The sequence below is a fragment of the Culex quinquefasciatus genome, chromosome 3, assembly GCF_015732765.1.
Source record: "Culex quinquefasciatus strain JHB chromosome 3, VPISU_Cqui_1.0_pri_paternal, whole genome shotgun sequence".
In the NCBI taxonomy this organism is placed as follows: Eukaryota; Metazoa; Arthropoda; class Insecta; order Diptera; family Culicidae; genus Culex; species Culex quinquefasciatus.
This window is the reverse complement of record NC_051863.1, coordinates 3,288,337-3,309,549: the sequence shown is the minus strand read 5'-3', so window position 1 is coordinate 3,309,549 and position 21,213 is coordinate 3,288,337. Positions and strand designations below refer to the sequence as shown.

The 21,213-nt window shown below is 36.2% G+C and overlaps 2 protein-coding genes across 2 annotated transcripts; one reads left to right on the top strand and one right to left on the bottom strand.

The window, feature by feature from the left end:
- Positions 1-247: 247 nt before the first annotated feature.
- On the bottom strand, positions 248-3,980 carry LOC6038988 (peroxisome assembly factor 2). The gene is made up of 3 exons (XM_038264583.1): positions 3,844-3,980; positions 1,725-3,785; positions 248-836 (listed from the first exon to the last, which is right to left on the bottom strand). The coding sequence occupies exons 2-3, from the start codon at positions 3,776-3,778 to the stop codon at positions 362-364; spliced, it is 2,529 nt and encodes an 842-aa protein (XP_038120511.1). The 5' UTR covers positions 3,779-3,785; positions 3,844-3,980; the 3' UTR covers positions 248-361.
- A 9,619-nt stretch (positions 3,981-13,599) lies between these two features.
- Positions 13,600-18,140, top strand: LOC6038989. The gene is made up of 3 exons (XM_001848621.2): positions 13,600-13,868; positions 17,454-17,717; positions 17,794-18,140. Exons 1-3 carry the CDS (start codon positions 13,851-13,853, stop codon positions 17,926-17,928), a joined length of 417 nt encoding a protein of 138 aa, XP_001848673.1. The 5' UTR covers positions 13,600-13,850; the 3' UTR covers positions 17,929-18,140.
- Positions 18,141-21,213: the final 3,073 nt, after the last annotated feature.

Genomic DNA, 21,213 nt, shown 5'->3' with positions numbered 1-21,213 from the left:
GTTCGCCCTCTTTCTACAAACATCAACCAACGAGTCAACATCCTTAACCGATTCCGAAACAATCTTGAGTAGGGGAACTGACAATCTTTGAATATTGAGTCTATGCCAAAATGAATATTTCGTAAAATTTCCTCATCTTTCAACAAACAAATGTTTTTCTAAAATCAAATTGTTAGGTCATTTTGAAATGTTGGCAATTTTTGCAAGTGCTAGAGGTGATATTTCACTAACAGAATGAAAGTAAACATTTTCAACTGTTAAATAAAACTTTCTTTCCTAAAAAACTTTAAAAAATAACCTTCCTCACCCAAATGTTTTCGGTGATAGCCACTAAGGCCACTCCAAAACCCGTCCCCCGTTTCTACACGCTAAAATTACTCCTCAACCGATTGAAGTACTCCATGTCCGCAGGACTAATCGACGGTATAAACTTCTTCATGGCCGCTTTAAAGTCACCCTCGTTGACCACGACCTGTTCCGCGCTCAACCCGTCCTCCACGCCGTCCCCCTCCTCCCCGACCTTACCATTCCTCCCCTTCCCACCCCCATGAATCGTCCTCCGAACGGCACTCAACCACGCGTTCGAACAGATCGCGTACAAATCCGCCCCGGTCATGTCCTGCTTGAGACCTTCCGCGATCCGACGCAGTGTGAGTCCCTTGGCCAGGTGGAACCGCTGCGTGATGGCCGCCAGTACGCTTTCCTTGTCCTCGGCGGAGCTGCTCGGGCCGACGTACAGCAGCTTGTCGAATCGTCCCGGCCGAAGGAGGGCGGGATCGATCAGGTCGGGCCGGTTGGTGGCCGCTAGGATGAAGATCTGCTGGCTGGGGTCGGTGCTGGAAGAATTTTGAAGATTGTTAGAATTGATCGATCGTAATTTTTCGATACGCGATTGGTCACGATTTGATAAATTTATTTAATTAATAAATCATTGAATTATTAAATTAATTTAAATTAGTATTAAATTGTTCAATTAATATTAAATTATTAAATTAATATTAAATTATTTAATAATTAAAGTATCAAATTATTAAATTTTTGGATTGTAAAATTATTGAATTATCAAATTGTTAATTTATTGAATTATGAAATTATTAAAATATTAAATAATTGAATTATTAGATTATAAAATTATGAAATTATTAAATTACTAAATTATGAAATTATTAAATCATTAAATTATTAAATTATTAAATTATTAGATTATTAAATTATTAAAATATTAAATTATTAAATTATTAAATTATTAAATCATTAAATTATTAAATTATTAAATTGCTAAATTGTTAAATTATCAAATAATTGAATTATTAAATTGTTAAATTATTAAATTAGTAAATTATTAGTTTATTTAATTGTTAAATTATTAAATTATTACATTATTAAATTATTACATTATTAAATTATTACATTATTAAATTATTACATTATTAAATCATTGAATAATTAAATCATTAAATTATTACATTATTACAACATTGAATTATTTAATTATTAAATTATTAATTAATTGAGTTATTAGATCATTAAATTTTTACATTATTACAACATTGAATTATTAAATTATTATATTTTTAAATTATTAAATTATCAAATTGTTAAATTATTAAATTGTAAAATAATAAAATTATTGAATTTTTGTTTTTTTTTTTCAAATTTTTAATATATAAACTATTGAACTATTAAACTAATAAATAAATTGATTTTTTTTTTCGTTCCCTTACCCCTTTGATATCCCGTCCATCTCGCTGAGCATCTGCGACACGACACGGTCCATAACGCCTCCGGAATCTCCGGAAACTCCCCGATTCGGCGCCAGCGAGTCCAGCTCGTCCAGAAACAGCACACACGGTGCTGCGGATCGTGCCCGTGAAAACACTTCCCGCACGTTCTGCTCACTCTGTCCCACGTACATGTTGAGCAGTTCCGGACCCTGCACCGACAGGAAGCTCAGATTGCACTCGGTTGCGACGGCTTTGGCGATCAGGGTTTTACCGGTTCCCGGTGGCCCGTAGAGGAGGATTCCCGAGCGGCGCATGTTCCGTCCCATGAGCTTCTTGTGGCGCAGGGGGAGGCCGATGCTGTTTTGGATTTCGGTTTTGAGCTTTGCGAGGCCGCCGATTTCGGACCAGAGCACTTTCGGGACTTTGGGCGCGCCCAGGCTGTCCGAAAACGATTGCTGCATCTCTTCGAGGCTTTTTTCGAAGTGAGTTGAGGTTAGTTTTGGGTCTTTGCAGGCCGCTTGGAGTGCTTTGGAGTAGAGCAGTTTCAAGTCGCCAAATATGAAGCCTTGCGTTTGGTCGGCGATCTTCGCCAGTTGTGATTTAGGAAGGTTGGCGGCTTCTTTGACGCCGATCCAGCGAAGTAATTCTAAACGCTCGGAAGCCGTTGGAGGAGCAAACTTGATCACGTCTAAAAACTGACTTGCTAGCTTAGCTTTACTGGCTGAGTCTTTTTCGTTCGCCAAAGCCACGATGACGACCGGATGGGAGTACTTCCGGCTGAACAGCGTGTGCAGTTCCGCTTGGAACGTCGCCAGAATCCGCAAATCTTCGTGTCCCTCGTTGTCAACACCAAAGATCTCAAAGTTTTGCAGCGCAATGATCAACGGTTCGCAGATTTTAGACTTGTTCAGCGCAGAAATCAGCTTCGTTTCCGTTTGGGACGAAATCGACGTCATAATGTCGCTGCAATCGCCGTAGAATATCTGAATGCCGAGCTCGTGTGCCACCGATCGCAGCACCGAGGACTTGCCGATGCCACGTTCGCCCTGCAGCATGAAGATCGGGTAGATTGCGTTCTCGATCAGCGAATTGTTCTCTTGTTTGAGGTAGGCCGTCAACGAGGATCGTAACTCTGTGTGATACTTGCGCAGTCCCAGCGGACAAACGGGTCGGAACGTATCTCCGTCCAGTTTCTGCGGCGGTATAAAGTTGTTGTAGGTCGTCGTTTGATGCAGGTTGGTCAAATTTTTACACACGATCGCAAACAGCTCAAAACTGTTCTCCGCCGACTCCAGGTTCAAGCACTTGAAGTACAAGCTTCGCAAATGGGCGAAAATTGAAAAGTTCTTCGTGTAGAACGTGTTCCCCAGGAATCGCTCGTCCAAAATGACCTGATACGTATAGTTCCGGTAGAGCAATCTCGGCGTTTCAAAGTATCGTCCCATGATAAAGTCCACCATATCAGCAGAAAGGTCATAAGGCGTATTATAAAGGAAAATGTTCGCCTTAGTGGCCACCTGCGGCAGGTGCTGCTGCTCCGGAATCCGCTGTAGCTTCCCACAAAACGCCCCACCAAGTTTGTAACGCTCCACCAGCCCATGGAACAGATTCTCCTTAACAAAAATCACATTCGGCGCCATCCCCTCAAACGGACAAACCTGGAACAGCACCGACACGTTCTGCTTGTTCAAAATAATCTTCACCAATCCATCATCCCGCTCCGTCTTCCTACCCACCAAATCCTCACTATTCGTCCGGATCAACAAATTGATAAAGTTAATCTCCCTCTCCACCACGTACTGGTTGAAAACACTCCGACACACAAACAGTGTATGTTCCGACTGGACCAACTGCCCCCCCTGCTGCCTCTCAAACAGCCCGTTCGGCATCGGAACCACCCGGAAGGTGGCCGACCGCAGCCGGATCTCGTTGCTCAACTTGCGCAGCGCCTCCAGGAAGGCAAACACGGGAAAGTAAAACGCAGGATAGCGGCGAAACCGCAACCGACAGCAGTACAGCAGCAGACGGGTCAGTTTGTCGCGATTGAGCGGCATTTTTTGACTGAAAATTTACAAAATTTTAAATTGAGTTCACAAAAGAGCAAGTTTTTAAAACTCACCACTGATTAAACTCAAAATTTTGGAACAGAAACGTGTGTAGAAAAGCGAGCCAACATTCGGGCCCACAGACTTTGGACTTCCAAAAACGGAATAAAAACAAACATGCAGCTGATTTTGACGGCGAGAACTGTCATGATGCGAAAGTGGAAGAAGTAAACAAGCCTCATCGGCCAAAGAGGAGTGTGGCGTTTTTAGGGGTGGTCAAGGTTTGTTCAACTAAGCAATTATTTAAAGACTTTTCTGAGTACTTTTCTCTAAAATGAACACCCTTACCAAAAATCATGATTTTTTAAGTTCCAAATCCCACTTTTCATACGAATTTTTCAGTTTAACCCATATAACCATTTTTATGGTTGTAGTACCTGAACTCAAAAAATCGTATGAAAAGTGGGATTTGGAACTCAAAATTTTTTGGTAAGGGTGAAGAATATATAAAAAAACAGTTCTTTTAAAAATGAAAAATGGTTTATATTTTTTTTTTATTCTTTATTATACACGCAAAATCCAGATAACACACCATGCTTCCAGAAAATTGCATGGTAGCAAATACGAAATCATTATCATTCTCTCCATAATCGAGGGTTAAAATTACCATACATAGTAAAACTGACTGCGTTAATCAGTCAATCCAAGCACGGAATGTTTTTAGCAAAAATACGTCGGTGCGTGTTCTCAAATTAACCCTACAATATGGTAGCAACTACCATAGTTGGGTTTTCAGTGTAAAGGCGGTTTAAAACACCCAAAAAGCAAAAACTGGAAATCTGGTTTATTAGACTTTTATTTGGAAATTATTTGGAAAAATGTTTTAAAAAAATTGAAAATATATTGATATAAACCATTTGTTGAACCAGCCTCCGGCTGAAAAACTCTATACATTTTACCATATTTGCGTTTACTTTCACCAAAAAGCCACAGGTAATTTAATAAGCAGCATTTTTAGCAAATTTTCTTAAAACTACCATGGTCGGGCTTTCAGTGTAGGCAGGGGTATTAAAAAAAAACACCCAAAAAGCAAAAACTGAAAATTTGGTTTATTGGACCTTCTCAAAAACAACTCCAGATTTGTTCTTTTTTTCTATTATGTTCGAGATTATGTTTCTGTTTTTTTTTTAAATTAAATATACTGTAGCTGTTTTTTTCTTGTTTTTGTCATTTTTCCGTTTCGGCGCACGCGTCAAAAACCCCAGTTTTTATTTTCAAAAAATCATATCTTGGAATCTTGTTGATGAAAATTTACCATTTTGAGATATTTGTCCGAGGAATCTGATAAAAATATTATCAGACATAGGCTCTTTGGTTCCGAGACCTCCAAAACCGCATTTCGAGGTTTCTTACGACCTTTTCAACTATCAGGCTAGATTTTTGAAACTCCAAACTATTTTTCTAAAAGCCCAACCTTTCACTTGCCAAGACAGCTAAATTCGATGGAAATGGCGCGTAGTTATGATTTTTTAAATTTACGAAAATGTAAATTATTTCGCCTAAGGAGCCCCCAATCGGGCATTTTTTTTTCGAATCATGCTGTTTTCGTGGGGAATTGGGTCCTAAAATGAAGCTTAGATTGCTGATATTATTGTTTACAGCGATAAAGCTTATTTTTCTGAGTATAATGACCCTTTGTACGACCACAAAGAGTTTAAAATGGATTTTTAAATCAATTTTGAAAAATTAACCTCGCGGTCCTTCTTGACAGAAAAGCTCCTACTTGACAGCTCGTTCCAAGGGGACCATAGTTAATCCATCGAAAAATGTTGTCTTGCCAAAAAAAAAAATTTGCATTAAAATGAAAAAAAGTGGTCGGAAATGATTTTTAATCGTGTTTTTTAACGTTGCACATAAAAATTGACATAGGGCTTTAGTACCCAATTGCTGAAAGGCTCGTTGTAATATATCGATGCCCGTGTGCTCTCTTGCACTAAGCTTGCTAAAAGGGTAAAAAGCACTAGCGTGTGAAATTTGTGTTAAATTTGGCCAGGGGGTGTCCACAAATGACATATTTTTTAAAACGTGCATATTATTGCTCCACCTACCTCAAGTGCTAAGTGCACGCCAGTGGTAAAAAGGTTAAGAATTGTAAAACAAAATTTGCAAACAGATTTGAACTCGCTAAAGATAAAGAAAATAATATAAAAAAACGAACGTAACAAACAATTCAAAATAAATAGATGTCATGTAGCATATATTATTAAAATATATTTTTTGTATTTATTTACCTTTGCATGAAATTTGCTTTTGATACATATAAATGGGTAATTCTCCGCCAACTCACACAGCAGTTGCCCCGACCCCTCTTCGATTTGCGTGAAACTTTGTCCTAAGGGGTAACTTTTGTCCCTGATCACGAATCCGAGGTCCGTTTTTTGATATCTCGTGACGGAGGGGCGGTACGACCCCTTCCATTTTTGAACATGCGAAAAAAGAGGTGTTTTTCAATAATTTGCAGCCTGAAACGGTGATGAGATAGAAATTTGGTGTCAAAGGGACTTTTATGTAAAATTAGACGCCCGATTTGATGGCGTACTCAGAATTCGAAAAACGTATTTTCATCGAAAAACACTAAAAAGTTTTAAAATTCTCCCATTTTCCGTTACTCGACTGTAAAAATTTTGAAACATGTCATTTTATGGGAAATTTAATGTACTTTTCGAATCTACATTGTCCCAGAAGGGTCATTTTTCATTTAGAACAAAATTTTTCATTTTAAAATTTCGTGTTTTTCTAACTTTGCAGGGTTATTTTTAGAGTGTAACAATGTTCTACAAAGTTGTAGAGCAGACAATTACAAAAATTTTAATATGTATACATAAGGGTTTTGCTTATAAACATCACAAGTTATCACGATTTTACGAAAAAAAGTTTTAAAAAAGTTGGTCGTCATCGATCATGGCCGTTCATGGTCACCCGCGACAGACACGGACGACGAAACAAAGAGAAACGCAAAAAGTAACTTTTTCAAAACTTTTTTTCGTAAAATCGCGATAACTTGTGATGTTTATAAGCAAACCCCTTATGTCTATATATCAAATTTTTGTAATTGTCTGCTCTACAACTTTGTAGAACATTGTTACACTCTAAAAAATAACCCTGCAAAGTTAGAAAAACACGAAATTTTAAAATGAAAAATTTTGTTCTAAATGAAAAATGACCCTTCTGGGACAATGTAGATTCGAAAAGTACATTAAATTTCCCATAAAATGACATGTTTCAAAATTTTTACAGTCGAGTAATGGAAAATGGGAGAATTTTAAAACTTTTTTAGTGTTTTTTTCGATGAAAAATACGTTTTTTCGGAATTCTGAGTACGCTATCAAATCGGGCGTCTAATTTTACATAAAAGTCCCTTTGACACCAAATTTCTATCTCATCACCGTTTCAGGCTGCAAATTATTGAAAAACACCTCTTTTTCGCATGTTCAAAATGGAAGGGTCGTACCGCCCTCCGTCACGAGATATCAAAAAACGGACCTCGGATTCGTGATCAGGGACAAAAGTTACCCCTTAGGACAAAGTTTCACGCAAATCGAAGAGGGGTCGGGGCAACTTTTCCCGATTTCGTGTGAGTTGGTAGAGAATTACCCAAATAAAACACCGAATTAGTTTTTAAATTGTTTGCTGTATTTTTATGTGTACAGGTCAGACTCGATTATCCAAAGTTTTGACTATCCGCAAGTTTCTTTGGAACTTCGGATAATCGAATCATGGATAATTGTAAAAAAAAATATTGTATTTTGAATTTTCTACACTTTTTATTAAACTTTAGTTTTTCGACCATCATTCAGGTCGTTGCAAATTTTTTTCAAAGTTTATGTTCTTCATAATTGGTTCGAAAAATCGAGGGCAAAATAATCTTTAAACTGGAAAATTTCAATGGGAATAGAAGTGAAATCTAATCTAATCTAATCGAACATAAGCGCAGCCAGTCCGAAGAAAGCATCCGGGAAGAACTTATGGTTAGATTACGCCTCAAGTTCCTTCTTGTCATTATTAATGATTGCAGTACTTTCGAGAACCCCCGAAGTGTATTACACTCATTAAAGCGGCCCGGCCTACTGCGTTGCATTAACCGCATGAGACAGATTCTATGAACGGATCCCACATTTCATAGAACCAACAGGGGAAGAAGAAGAAGCCGGGGACATACCGTACCGACTGGTTCGAGTTATTTATAGATTATAATGGTGTGTGGTGTGTAGGGGAATCGTTGGGGAAGGGATTGTTGTATTATATAGTAAATGACCTTGTGACCGAGCCACGTAGCCCAGTGGTAACGCTTCCGCCTCGTAAGCGGTAGATCGGGGTTCAAATCCCGGCTCGGACCAACACAACTGGTGATCTTTTTCCTTCTGGATTAGATTGCTTAGTAAAGGGAAGGTAGTGTATCGTCACAAACTGGACCTTATCACGACACCTTAGGGAGGCGACCTATGGAATGTTAACATTAACCTTAACATGTTAACATTAAGTTGAGAATGAAACTGCCACTGAATCCGCTTTGTAAATGCCGGCCCCGATACTCTTCAAGGGTGTTCCCCTCAGGAACTGGGAAAGATTTACTTACTTTACTGACCTTGTGACATTATTTCACCACTACGGATTAATTCACTCAAGGAGTATTAATCCCTTGGTGGCCGAATGTCTAGAGCATCCGACATCCAATCCAAAGGTGTGAGTTCGAATCCCACCTGATTCTATGCGTTTTTTGTTCATATTCAAAGTTCAATTTCAGTCGAAAAATTTCAAGGAGACCGGTCGGGAATCGAACCCTGAACCTTCCGCTTATGAGGCGGGAGCCGTAGCCATTAAGCCACAGGCCGATCTCGATGGGAATAGAAGTGAAATCGACTCAAAACAATCTAAAACGCATTTTCCTGCATTGATAATCATATTTAGCTTATTTTTGGCTTGTTTAAAGATATTTTAAGAAATTGCAATGTTCCGCAGCCCAAAACTTTTTTTTATCGCAAAAAAAATTCTCCAATACTTAGAAATTTTGGAAACTTATGATTGCAATACAGCTGGACAGGTGTATAATGCATTTTAAAACACTTTTTTCATTCAAATGTTGAATCCATGGCCTGTTATTTCATTATTTTACTTTTTAATTTTTTGCCAGCAAAATATTTTGTAGAATCAGCCTGTGATTCAACAAAATTTTTGTTGAATATAATCAACGCCGATTTTGCGTTGAAACAAACCTTGATTTCCTTAATTTTACAAAAATCTTTTGTTGTTTTGAAAAAGTTGCTTTGACGTTTAGCGTTGATTCAACAAAAATCTTGATTTTCAAAACAACAAAACGTTTTGTTGATTCAAATATGCCTTATTTCTCTGCGTGTAGAAATTATAGGGTTCGTCTCATCAAATTATTGAAAACTGCAGAAATTAATTGTCCCGAATTGTGTTGAAGTTACCGTTCAAAATTATTTGGACTTTTGTGTTTTGGAGTGTTCAAATAAAATACCCTGACTAAAAAAACCTTTATTTATTTGTCCTTTTTATTTTACCTTTATTTATTTGAACTCAAAATCTTGCAATTTTTTAAAAGATATTTTCATTATTTTTAACAATACAATCAATACAAAATAGATACATCCGGAGAACTTTATCAGATTATTAGGATTAAACAGAAGTTCAACGTACCAAGTCTTTGATTTCCCTAGCATAGAAACCGAAATCAATACATAAAGGGCGCTGATAAGCAAGCTTTTGGGGAATTCACCTCGCGGGAGTCCTTGGAACTGCGCGAAGGTGTACTTTAAAGATAGTGGAAACGCGCGTCGATAACCGTTACGTAGAAAAAAAAAACATTATCTATGTTTCCTGTTCAGATCATCAATTTTAGCTAGAAGCTGTCGGTTGGCTCGCATGTCCGATAGACAATCAAAATCGAGTACGTCATAACTATAGCTTAAGTTTATTTGAAGAAGCTCAAGACCATTTTTTTTCTTCAAAGATAGCTTCATGACGCATCACCTGTACGTAATACGTATACGAAACCTGCACATGACATTTGGTGTTTAAACAGTTTAACACCCCTTCCTCTATGAAATTACCTGCCTCGCTTGAGTCATACTCAAAAAAATACCTTCACACCTCGTTTGTCCAGAAGTTTCAAAACTTGTCGTCAGCTTGTTGGCAGCTGATTGGTGATCATTTATTGATCACGGATCTTAAATTGACCATCGTGGGAGAATTAAACCAACGTCACGAAAACCAAATCTACTAATTGATAAAAATGGTAAAGCGTTGACCCCCAACTCATCGCGAGTAGACCAGTCTGAATCAAGGTTTTTATGAATGAATCATTCACATAAAATTGGGGCCAATCTTCACAGCACATGGTCGTCCTGCCGATCGCCGCTTGACAACAGACTCCCGAATGGAAAAGCAAGGTGAAAACTTCTTCTTAACACAAGCAAACATTCCTTTACCTTTCCACAGCTAAAAGGTAGGTGAAGGAATTTTATGTTTTGGCGTTGCGTGACGTGCAGCACGTGCTTCTTGACTGCGTTGGTGATTTCGCAATTCAACTGCTTTCCGTCGGCGGTTTTTTTTGGGTTCATTTCTGCAAACGTGTCCGATCATGACGTTACATGCTGCAGCGAACAGATCTGTTCCGTTCAGCAGTGCCGCAAAAGTGCTCGTCATTTGAGCAAACAGATCGAACTGACCGCGTGGTGTTGATGTTTTTTTAGGGAATTTCGTGTGCGTTTGATTAGATTCTTGTTTGGGTAGCATTTTTGGGGATTTTTTTTCAGAAGAGTGTTCTACATGCCAGAAAAATTTAATAGTGTGCATACGCGAAACGTCATAAAGTCACAAATATTAACATTAAAACAAATTTTGTCATAGCAAGAGGTTACATTTTTATTAGTTTTTAAAATCAAATATAAATGAAAAATCTCATGCATTTTAAGTTAATTGCAGCCATAATTTGATTTACATAAAATGCCTTAAAAATAGCAATGAATATTTGCTGAATATACTAAAAAAAAAAACAAAAAAAATTATTGAAATTTCCAGTTACGATTCTGTTTTAGAAAAGTGTTTTTTTATTAAATCCTGGAAGGGAAATATACATGATATTTTACATCCTAATCCTAAAAAATCCAAATTGAAAAAAATATATGTATATTTTAGTGCATTAGTAAGAATTTACAAATTTTCAAGTCACAAATCGACTTATTTTTTCAATAAGACCAATATTTGTTGTCACCCCTCCCTCATAAGAACTTCCCCGGAAAATCAGAAAAAAATAATCAGACCATTGCAAATATTTTAGAGTAGATTTCTATTTACTTTAAAATTTTAAATTTCAGACTTAAAATTTGCAATTTGACTTTTTTATTTTATCAATGATTTTTTTTTTAAATATTTTTTAGCTTTTGAATTAAATCAAATTTAAATATACACCGATGGCACGTCAAACCAGTCGGATACAGAGCAAAAGTGGTCCAATTTTGCTCAAATTTGAGTTCCTTGGCAAAAATAATAGGACGATTAAGGAAGTTCTTGTCAAAATCACGGTTACGACACGATTGTCATCCATGCGCATACAAAGCGAGTGAAGTCAAAATCGAACCAAAATCGAACCAAGTTTTTAGCGCGTGGCATTTGAAAAGGTCGTATGCGCATCGGAAATAAATTACATAAATAAAAAAAAAACCCGTTTTTTTTCTTTTGAAAGATTTATGTTTAATTTAAAATTTGAACTAGGGGAACAGCATATGATTCCATCGAGAACCTACTGTTGGCATATCAGCACTTTGGTGTTCAGTTACAGCTAGTTTAAAGCATTTTCAACAGAAATTTAGTTAGTTTTCTGAAAGCGTAATTTATTTTAATTCAACGGACAGGAAATATCAAACAAATTTTATTTTGTTTCAAGACAACTGAAGCTATTCATTTTTTAGTTCAGTTCAGAGTGTTGTGTTGTTTTTCTTGAATGGCCAAGTAGAACTTCGTCTTATTGATCTAATAAATGTTAAATGTAAAAAAAAATAACGTAATGCTTCTCGCACATATTAAAAAAAAAGTAAAAACCGAGGTAGAAAAAACTGTATTTATTTCATACGACCTTTTCAAAAACCATACGTAAACAACGTTGACAGCGCCACTGGTGGGGACTTTAGGAAACTGCATGCGTGCGTGGTCAAAATAAAGTGGTAAAAACGGCGTTTTTGATAATTTTCGTAAAAAAATACATTTAAAAAAAATCATCTCCCAAATTTACTTTAAAATTTTAAGTTTCTTGAAAAAAATTCCCCGAGTTTAGCCGATTTTGAAGAAAAACTCATATTTTCAAAAATTAATTAATATTTACGGAATTTTTGATAGTAGCACAACTATAATGGTGTATCTTCAATATTTCTTGTTTTGAAATTTCTAAAATCAGGCTTCAAATTTGAAATTTTAAAAATATTTTTTAACTTTTGAATTAATTCAAATTTAAATATACACCGATTGAATGTCAAACCAGTCGGATACAGAGCAAAAGTGGTCCAATTTGGGTCAAATTTGAGTTCCTTAGCAAAAATAATTGGACGATTAAGCTTTTCCATCGAGATCACCGTATATTTTGCTGGAGACGCATGGTGCTTCATGTTCGATTAATGTACCAAAATCAGATTTTTTCCAAAAGATCAAATCTCAGAATCCTTTTAATGGCTGGTCAACATTTTGGATATGTAATGTTCCCAATAAATTACAAAATCATACAACTTCACATTAGAGATCGTTACGTGAAACGTGACTTGAAAAAAGTTTTCAAACTTGTTGACAGTTTGACACTGTTTCGTCAAATTGCATCAGAAATCAAATAATATCGTAGAACTCGTTTTACGGTTCTGGCTAATCGTGAATGTCAACATTGCTAAGCAAAATATTGAAGTTTTCAGAATTTCCCAGAAACTTAGTTACAATGAATCCAGCAGGCCTGAGAGGTGAAGCACATGTTAAATTTGATTTAAAAAAAAACAACAGTATTTGTACATTGTTGAAAGTCTTCACAAAACTCTAATTAAGAGATATGTTTGAGAATACCACGATTTGGTCATCAATCACGCACAAACTCTAATCAACAGCTGTTGTATTCAATTTAATTGCTTATTGAAAGACACATATTACTGATGGCAGGATATGACGGAAATCGAATACCAACAAAAAAAAGACACCCACTTTCAAACCGATCAGTTGATTCTGTTATCACAACTGTCAGACCAGAACTGACGCAATTCGAATTGGGGGACACCCACCAGGTGTGTCACTGCCACCCGTGCAGGTGATTGGAACCGTCAGAAATCTCAGGAATGTCGATAAAATACAAGAAAGTAGTCACCGCAATCTTATCTCGACTGCAATCGCAAATATTAATCATCAAAGCGCATAGACAAAACATTGCCGAGGAAAAACCGTTACAATTTTCCCGCTGGGTAAAATCCCGCCCTCGGGATCTTGCGCGAACGATTCTTCGCAGGAATCACCCACGACTGAGCTTTCTCCTTTCAAATCGGCGAACCACGCTTTAATCTGTCACGATCGAACACGATTGGCTTCCTCTCCCTCTCTCTCTCTCTCGATAGGATTCGGCGACCAATCGCAACGGTCCATCTTATCAACGGAGCCCACCAGCCCCATTCATGGAAAAGGGCAGCAAGTCCACTGAGAGTAAGTCATGCTCAAGCGGCGCGCGATCGTGCCTTCGCGAATATAAAGCGAAACTGTCGACCGTCCATCGAAACCAGTAACGCTAATCAACGCGAATCGTACGGACGTTATACGACGTGACGTGAGAGAGAGAGAGGGATTTGGTACGTGAGAAAAGAGCAAGAAATTAGTGCCAGTGATTGAGAGAGGAATAGTGCTGATAATCTAAGCAAAAGTGCATCAAGGATCATTGTGACGCAAAACAAGGATTAAGTTGCAGTTCAAAACAAGAAGCAAAGAAAAAGCCATTGTGGATTATTTAGAAATAACAAATTTGGATAAAAGCAGAAAACAAGCAATGGACCAAGTTTACAAGGTAAGAATTAAGAACATGTTAATAATTTAAATAAAAAAATATTGAAAAGAAAAACACTTTTCAATTTATAAATTCTTAGATTTGAGTCATTTTTCCTAAATTTCAAATTCATTCATTTTAATTGAATAAAACCTAGTCCATGCATTCTCTTTGTTGCAAGAAGCCATTTTGCATCACAAGTCTATCTATTACTTTTTTTTTTATCTTGAGAAGGGATTTTTCTGATCGATTTGGTGTCTTTGGCAAAGTTATAGGTTATGATTAGGACTGTTCCAAAAAAAATTCACGCGGAAGAAAATCTCGTTTTTTTATTTACTTTTTATTACAAAAAGTTAAATTAGCAATAACAACGTTTCTTTTATTTTATTTTTTATGATATGACATCCTTCATGCTAGATTTTAGTACGATGCAAAGCTGATATCAGTGTAAGGAGTTTTTTTATATTGTTTTTAGCATATTTACAAATATTCAGAATAAGATAACATGAAAAAAACACAAAGTTTAATATTTTTGAAAAATATTTTTTTTAGATTGAATAGTTCTCGTTTCTGAACGTTTTTCTAAAAATATTCAAGCCAGCTTTAAATTTTCATTTTTTGATTTGGATGAAACTTTGTCCATGCATTCCGTATGTCAAAAGAAGTCATTTTGCATTATTAGTGTTTCTGTACAAATCTCCATGCAATTTTGGGGGATGGTCACGCAAAATGGACATGTAAATATATAAAATTATGTATCTTGAGAAGGTATTTTATGATCGATTTAATGTCTTCGGCAAAGTTGTAGGTTATAATTGTAGCTGAAGATATCTAGGAAACTGAAAAATTGAATTTTTGCGATTTTTTTTTTCAAAACAAAATCAACTAATTTCAAAATTAAAAAATCAAGCTGAACTTTTGAAATGGCCTAAAAAAGGTTTATTTTCCACTTTTCAAACCAAATTATTAAATTAAAAGCCAAATCAAATTAACATGTTTTTTTGTTGTTCAATATTTTGTTTTTAATCTAAAATTACCTCTCATTTGCATAAAAAACATACACACACAAAAAATAGATAAGAAAGCATTGCATCATCCTGATGGCCCTTTCTTCGAGAAATTTCCAAATCTCATCCGTTATCAACAAGCACTGGGGTGAAAAAATGCAATATTACAAAAATTGGTGAAATCTTTGTTTCATGACAGCACTTTTGATGGACGTTAAATCTTTAAAATGAGGTAAAGCTAATTTGAAAAAACAAATTTGCCTAAGATAAGCTTAGAGATATTTTTTAGTCATGAGAGCTTAAAAACTGCAACTACAGTTTTTAGCTAAACGCAAAATTTTATGGAAAAATAACAAACTCAAAACAAATATAATGATAAAATTAATTTATAAAAAATCATTCTTGAATTAAGTTTATGTGATTTAGAAGCAAATATTTTTCTTAATCTCAAAATTCAAATTGCACAAGTTTACACATATTTTTAAGTGTTCAAGGCAAAAAATAACCGAAATTTGAAGAAAAAATTCAAGTTGAATATGACACAAAGAGTATTGCAGGTGAGCTTTCTGTTTGTACAATTTTCTACAAATTAAGAGATGTTGATTTGAAATCTTTTGATGGGACTATTTTCTTTACTCATTGTTTTTACTGTTAAAATCCAAAAGAAAAAGCAAAAAAGTACACCCAAAAAATGTCTAAGAGAATTTGTAGCTGCATTATTGTGCTGGTAATTTGAACAGAACAAGCATTGAACAAGCAACGACTTTGTTCTCAATCGAGCGCTTGGTGACACGAGTGGGAAAAGCACGAAAACGTTCTTCTTTTGTCACGCACGTCCAGTTGTTGGTGTATTGGTGAGAAGCGCCGATCGCTGTCAAATTTACTCTCCTCTGGAAATGCGTCATGCATGTACTGATAGAAAGGATATCATGCAACGTAGCAAGTCCAGAATGACATTTTTTGAAGCATTTCTTCCTGTGCGTGTACAATTCTTGATTTTCAACGACTTTGTTTTGCAAATGGGAACTGAATTGGTTCAAAAACTTCAAGGGTTGCTAAGTGCAACGCGGCTTAACCCATCCCACCGAGTGTCAAGAATGTGCCATTTCCCACTTGACAGTCAACTGCAACCTGCATCACTACTCGCTAAGCTTTCCGGATTTCCGGCGCGGAATGTCGGTAGATAATCTCGGCTCAAAGATCACGCAGCAGATAGTGGAAGTCCCAGTGTTTCGCTCGATGCTCTACGATGCGCGCGTTATCACGAGCAATTCATTCAGCAATTAGGTCCATCTATGTCCAGCTACTGGCCGGGAGCACGCCCCTTCCGCGTGAAGTGATAGAGAAGCTGTACGGTGGATTGCTCACGGTGGTGAAACGTCGCGATGACGTCACCAAGTCACGTATTCGTGACGTCACGGCAGGTGTTCACGGGATTCATTCGAGTCTGATAAAGAATCATCATAATAGAAGGAGTGAGCTTATCAGTGGCGCGCCGCCGTCGTTTTTTATCGTGGCGAGATAATCAGCTATAGTGTGGCGCTTTGAAGGCGTGATTTACTAAACGGTCATGATGAGCTGGTCGTTTACTATACCAGTACTGCGATCATGATCATCGTCACTCCAGTGATGATAAGCGATCTTCGGTCAGTGACATGGCGCCAATCTGCACACTCTCACAAGTTGATTCGAAATAGTAAACAGCTATCACAAGTCAAGGAGAAGTGTGCCAGATCAATAGTAGGACTCAATAACAGCTTTATACATTTTTCGAAAAATAACTCCTTCGTTGGTAACAAAGCGTTCGCCAAAATTACCATCGAGTGGAAATTTACCAAAATTCTTCCAAACCCCCTCGTGTGATGATGATGCAATTGATGGTGATAATAAAGGGCAATCAAATTTACGACCCATATTAGTGAAAACAGGTCCCACGGAAAGAAGAATCTCGCACTTGGCTACAGAGAGCAAACGGTTACTGAAAGCTGTCGCAAAGTGTGTCAAGTTTACGTCTTCCTTATCGGTGCCCCGTTGCACAGCCCCAGGACATCGGGAGATCATGTTTTGCCGCCACGTGGTCAACAACACGTGCCTGACTGGGAACAAGGAAAGTGCATGACTTTCTCATTGCACTGCGGAATTTCATCATCGCGTCTGTGCAAGATCCGCTTCGGCGATCATGAGATTCACTCGTGGGAATCAGAATCCACCTCCGCACAAGGGTAAAGTCCGCTCGTGTCGTTCAGTCGGGTCATATGATTGTGACGTCCGCGGGGAGTCAACAGCTGGTCCGCTATCTCCGACGGGAAAGATTTTTATGACCGTGCCAAAATGCTTCAATAGACACAATAGATAATCTAGCCCATATCGTCGACTTTCGGTCAAGTACTTAATAACCGGTAGAATTGCTTGATTGTGCCGCCACCGTCCAGCGAATGCCAGCTGGGGCTTGTGCCAGAATTTTGTTATTTGTTTTCATGCCGTTGAAACCCTCCTCAAACAGCTGTTTGACTGTAAACAAACGATTTAAATTAATTACCAAGGAGTTGTTTTCATTTTGTTAATCTTCCCGCCTTTGCTTCTGTTCCTCTCTTCGCAGATAAGCGCTTGCGGTAAGCCCCAACCGGCCTCCTGCCGTCCACTGAGACTGGCGATCCTGACGGTTTGTCTGCTGGCGGTGCTGAGTCAGGTCTCGGCCAGACCTTCGGACGTTACCAAGCCAGAGGAGGTGATCAGCAGTACTAGCAGTAGCAGTAGCAGTCCAGCATCCACCGTTCTCAGTCACAATCTGAAGCGTCGATCGGCGGAAGAGGATTACGACGACGAGGTGGATTACGAGCGCGTTAAGCGTTGTCATGAAGACGTAAGTTGGCATTATTAGGTCGAGTTCAAGGTTCATGGATCGTAATATGTTTGCTTCTATCTGATCACCCTAACAGGAGGACGTCAACGAACTGTGCCAGCGCTGCTCGAAGGTGACAAAGTCGTCGATCGTGTTCCCCATGTGCTGTAGTAACGAGGACGAGACGATGGATTGGTGCAAAGCATACGTCTACTATGGGATACAAAATTGACGATTCTCAGTCCCCGAGCACACTACTTGCTAAGCTAGCTTAAATAGCCAATAGTATTTATTATTGTGTCAGCGTCCTTCCATTCGTCAAATCATCCACACCTGTTTGTATTTCCATCTAGAAGAAGAAGTAATTTATTTCGCCGTATCTACTTAAACATTAAAGATTTGAGATAAAAGACTGTGATAGACTAGCCAGCAGGCTCGTAGGCCGAACCGAACAATCATAAAGACTAGAAAGAAAATCATGTCTAATAGTGAAAGACAATCGAATAGAGAATTTTAGTAGGCAGCTTCCAAATGGGCCCTCGGTTCTAGTGTAGCGCAGCAATGCATCTCAACGTTCCTGCATTGGAACATCTCTCAGTTAAGATACCACCAGGTAAAAGAATATAAAAGTTTAAAGCAAATGTTCAAATATATAATCAATATTGCAATTCAAACTTTTGTCAAAAAGCGATGATTACATCTCCAAATATCACGTCCCTTTTTATTTCATCGAAAAATAACCAAATACTGCACAACACTTTTGCATATTTTATCTTGCATTGGATATAATAAAATCGAAAGTCCAGGATTGGATCATACAGAATCTAAAAAAGGCATAATCTTGAAATTCCGAAAATTAAAAGGACGGTTTTTGTTAACAACAAACATTTAAATAAATTCTTGCAAAAAAAAATAAAAAAAAATCATAGATTCAGAAATATAAAACCACAAATATTAAAAAAATAAAATAAACGGCTAAAATAAAAAATCTTAATTCAAAAGTGAAAATATTCAAATAGTCATTTAATAATTTTAACATTCAATAATTTTAACGATCAAAAAATTTTAAAATTTTATGTTATAAGAATTCGAAACTTCAAAAATAAAAAATAAAACACTCAAAATAGGTATTACCTTATTTTTTTTAAGCGATTAGGGTGGTAAAAAAATGCGTTTTTCGTCGATTATCGCAAGAAAAAAACACACATTTTTCAATCATATCTTCGGAACGGCTGAATCAACTTTGGAGCTCCATGTTTTAAAAGAATGGTTATTAGTAGGGCTTTTAAGAAAAAATATATTGAGGTCAAAAAAAACATATTCTAAAAATTAAAAAAAAATCACGAAAATCTGGCAGCGGGATTTGAATTTTAAAAAAATAAAAAATAAATTAGAAAGTTCCGGGATTTGAAAAGTTAAAGTACAGTTCGTACTTGATTATTCGAAGTCCTCGCTGAAACTTCATTCTCAATTTTTCTATTTCTCATGTTTTTTGATCATACAAAACTATGTATTAATATTCAAAATCTGAGTCTTGAGAACGATTTTTTTCTTCTTTTTGGTGTCTTTGCCAAAAAATTAGGTATTGATAAGGGCAATATATAAAAGTAAAAAGTAAATAACCAAGAATTATATTTATGAGTATTTTTTTTTAAATCAAAACAGAGGTAAGAATATAAAAAAAAATTAACATTTCAATTGTTTCGTTTTGATTGATTGCAAGATAAAATATTTTCGAATCAGATAATGAACAGGTTAAATTAACCATATCATTATTCTCGGTGAATTCAATTAAGCTCCTTATATCTTAACCAATAAAGGTATAGTTTATTACTAATGTCGATTTAAAGTAAAACAATTTAAAATTTCAAACCAATTTGCTCGCTTTAGGATAAAATGAAAACATCTCCCCAAGTTTAAGCGTCCTCTAGTGGAGGGTAATTTTGAAGTTTGATCGCATATCACAACATAAAATTTGTATATTTAAATACAAATCTCAAAAAAATTCATGTTTCGGCACGAAAAATTTAAATTTCAATATTGAATTTAAATTCCTTCATTTGATATAATCCCCAGCAACACAATTTCTAACGTGCATCATGATAGCAAGCCGAGCACGTTATTGTTTTAGCTAGTTTAAACCAACGTTAGTCGGTCCCAATGCATTTTGGAAAACCGGTTGAATCGACATTGATCGGGACCAATTGTCAAATAGGGGAAGGTGGGGCAAGACGACCATATGGGGCAAGAGGAACAATCGCTCGTACGGCCGAAATTTTTACAATTTTGATTATTTCCAGTATGACGAATTGTTGCTAGCAATGCAATTAGCTGGTTCTACTACCACATAACCCCCAAAACGACGTAAACGCCACGGGACATAAGATTTAATGAAGTTTTTTTCAAAACCTTTGTTTTCTTATAATATTTGGAAAGTACAAAATAAGGCTTAGGGTTCGTTTTAAGGCTCATTTTATCAAAATGCTATTTTTCCTAGATCAGTACTGTCTCTACCAATGACATGCATCTATTACAAAGTATGATTTAACTTTTGGTTATTTTTGTTGAGAGCTTTTATAAAATCTTGTTCAGGTGGGGCAAGTGTACCATATGGATTTTTAGTATGGAAAAGATTACGAATTGCTGCAACACCATATTTTATTTGGAAATAAATACACGAAAGTACTTAAAAACTGATAAAAAATTGCTATAAAAATGTCCATACAAAATATAGTGATATTATGAAAATTTACTATTTATCATCTAAGTAATATTTTTATAAAATTTAAGGTAAAATATTGTTATTTAATCTAAAAATGGAAGAAACCGTTCAAATACATTCCAATCTGATGTATCTAAGTGATAACAGTTCAATTGTTAGCAAATTAACATGTTTTTTCATGCATTGTTCGTCTTGCCCACTAGTTGAGTAGAACGTACGGAAAATCAAAAATTTTAAAATCAAATTTTTACATTAAAAAACAGGATTTTTTAAAAACTTGTTCTGACAAAGTCTTAGTCAAGACCTAGAATAAGATGATTATAATAAAATCCGACAGATTTTTTAACTTTTTAAGAGGTTATAACGAGCATTTCCTTAGCTTGTTACACTTGCCCCACTTTCCCCTAATAAATGTCACTTTAGCAAATCAATTGAGGCAAATGCAAAATGGTCTCTTTTTAGGTTGCCGCTTAGTAGTAAAAAACAACTTCATAAATCTTAATGTCTTAATCCAGTTGTGATTTTGATTCAAACTAAAAACTCAACATTTTTATCTTTTTTTATAACAAAAAGAATCAAAGACAGTGTTTCTTCTTTTTTCTTTAATATTCATGATTTTATGGTTTAGCTCTTTTAATATAACTTTAACAATCAAGAAAAACTATCAAAAATATAAAAATTGTTTTATTTTTTAAGGTAAGGAATGATGACTGTTGGTTGTACAGGTTGTACACTAGGCAAATTACAATTAGAAAAGCAGCTTGAATCAAGAGTAGTTGCTTTTTATGTAGAACA

What these genes read in the sequence shown, in the direction of transcription:
- LOC6038989 (XM_001848621.2), top strand. An exon ending in TTAAGCGTTGTCATGAAGAC is followed by an intron (nt 17,718 to 17,793) that starts GTAAGTTGGCAT and finishes TCACCCTAACAG; the next exon opens with GAGGACGTCAACGAACTGTG.
- LOC6038988 (XM_038264583.1), bottom strand. Translation starts at nt 3,778, where the DNA reads ATGCCGCTCAATCGCGACAAACTGACCCGTCTGCTGCTGTACTGCTGT. An exon ending in ATGGACGGGATATCAAAGGG is followed by an intron (nt 837 to 1,724) that starts GTAAGGGAACGA and finishes AAATTCTTCCAG; the next exon opens with CACCGACCCCAGCCAGCAGA.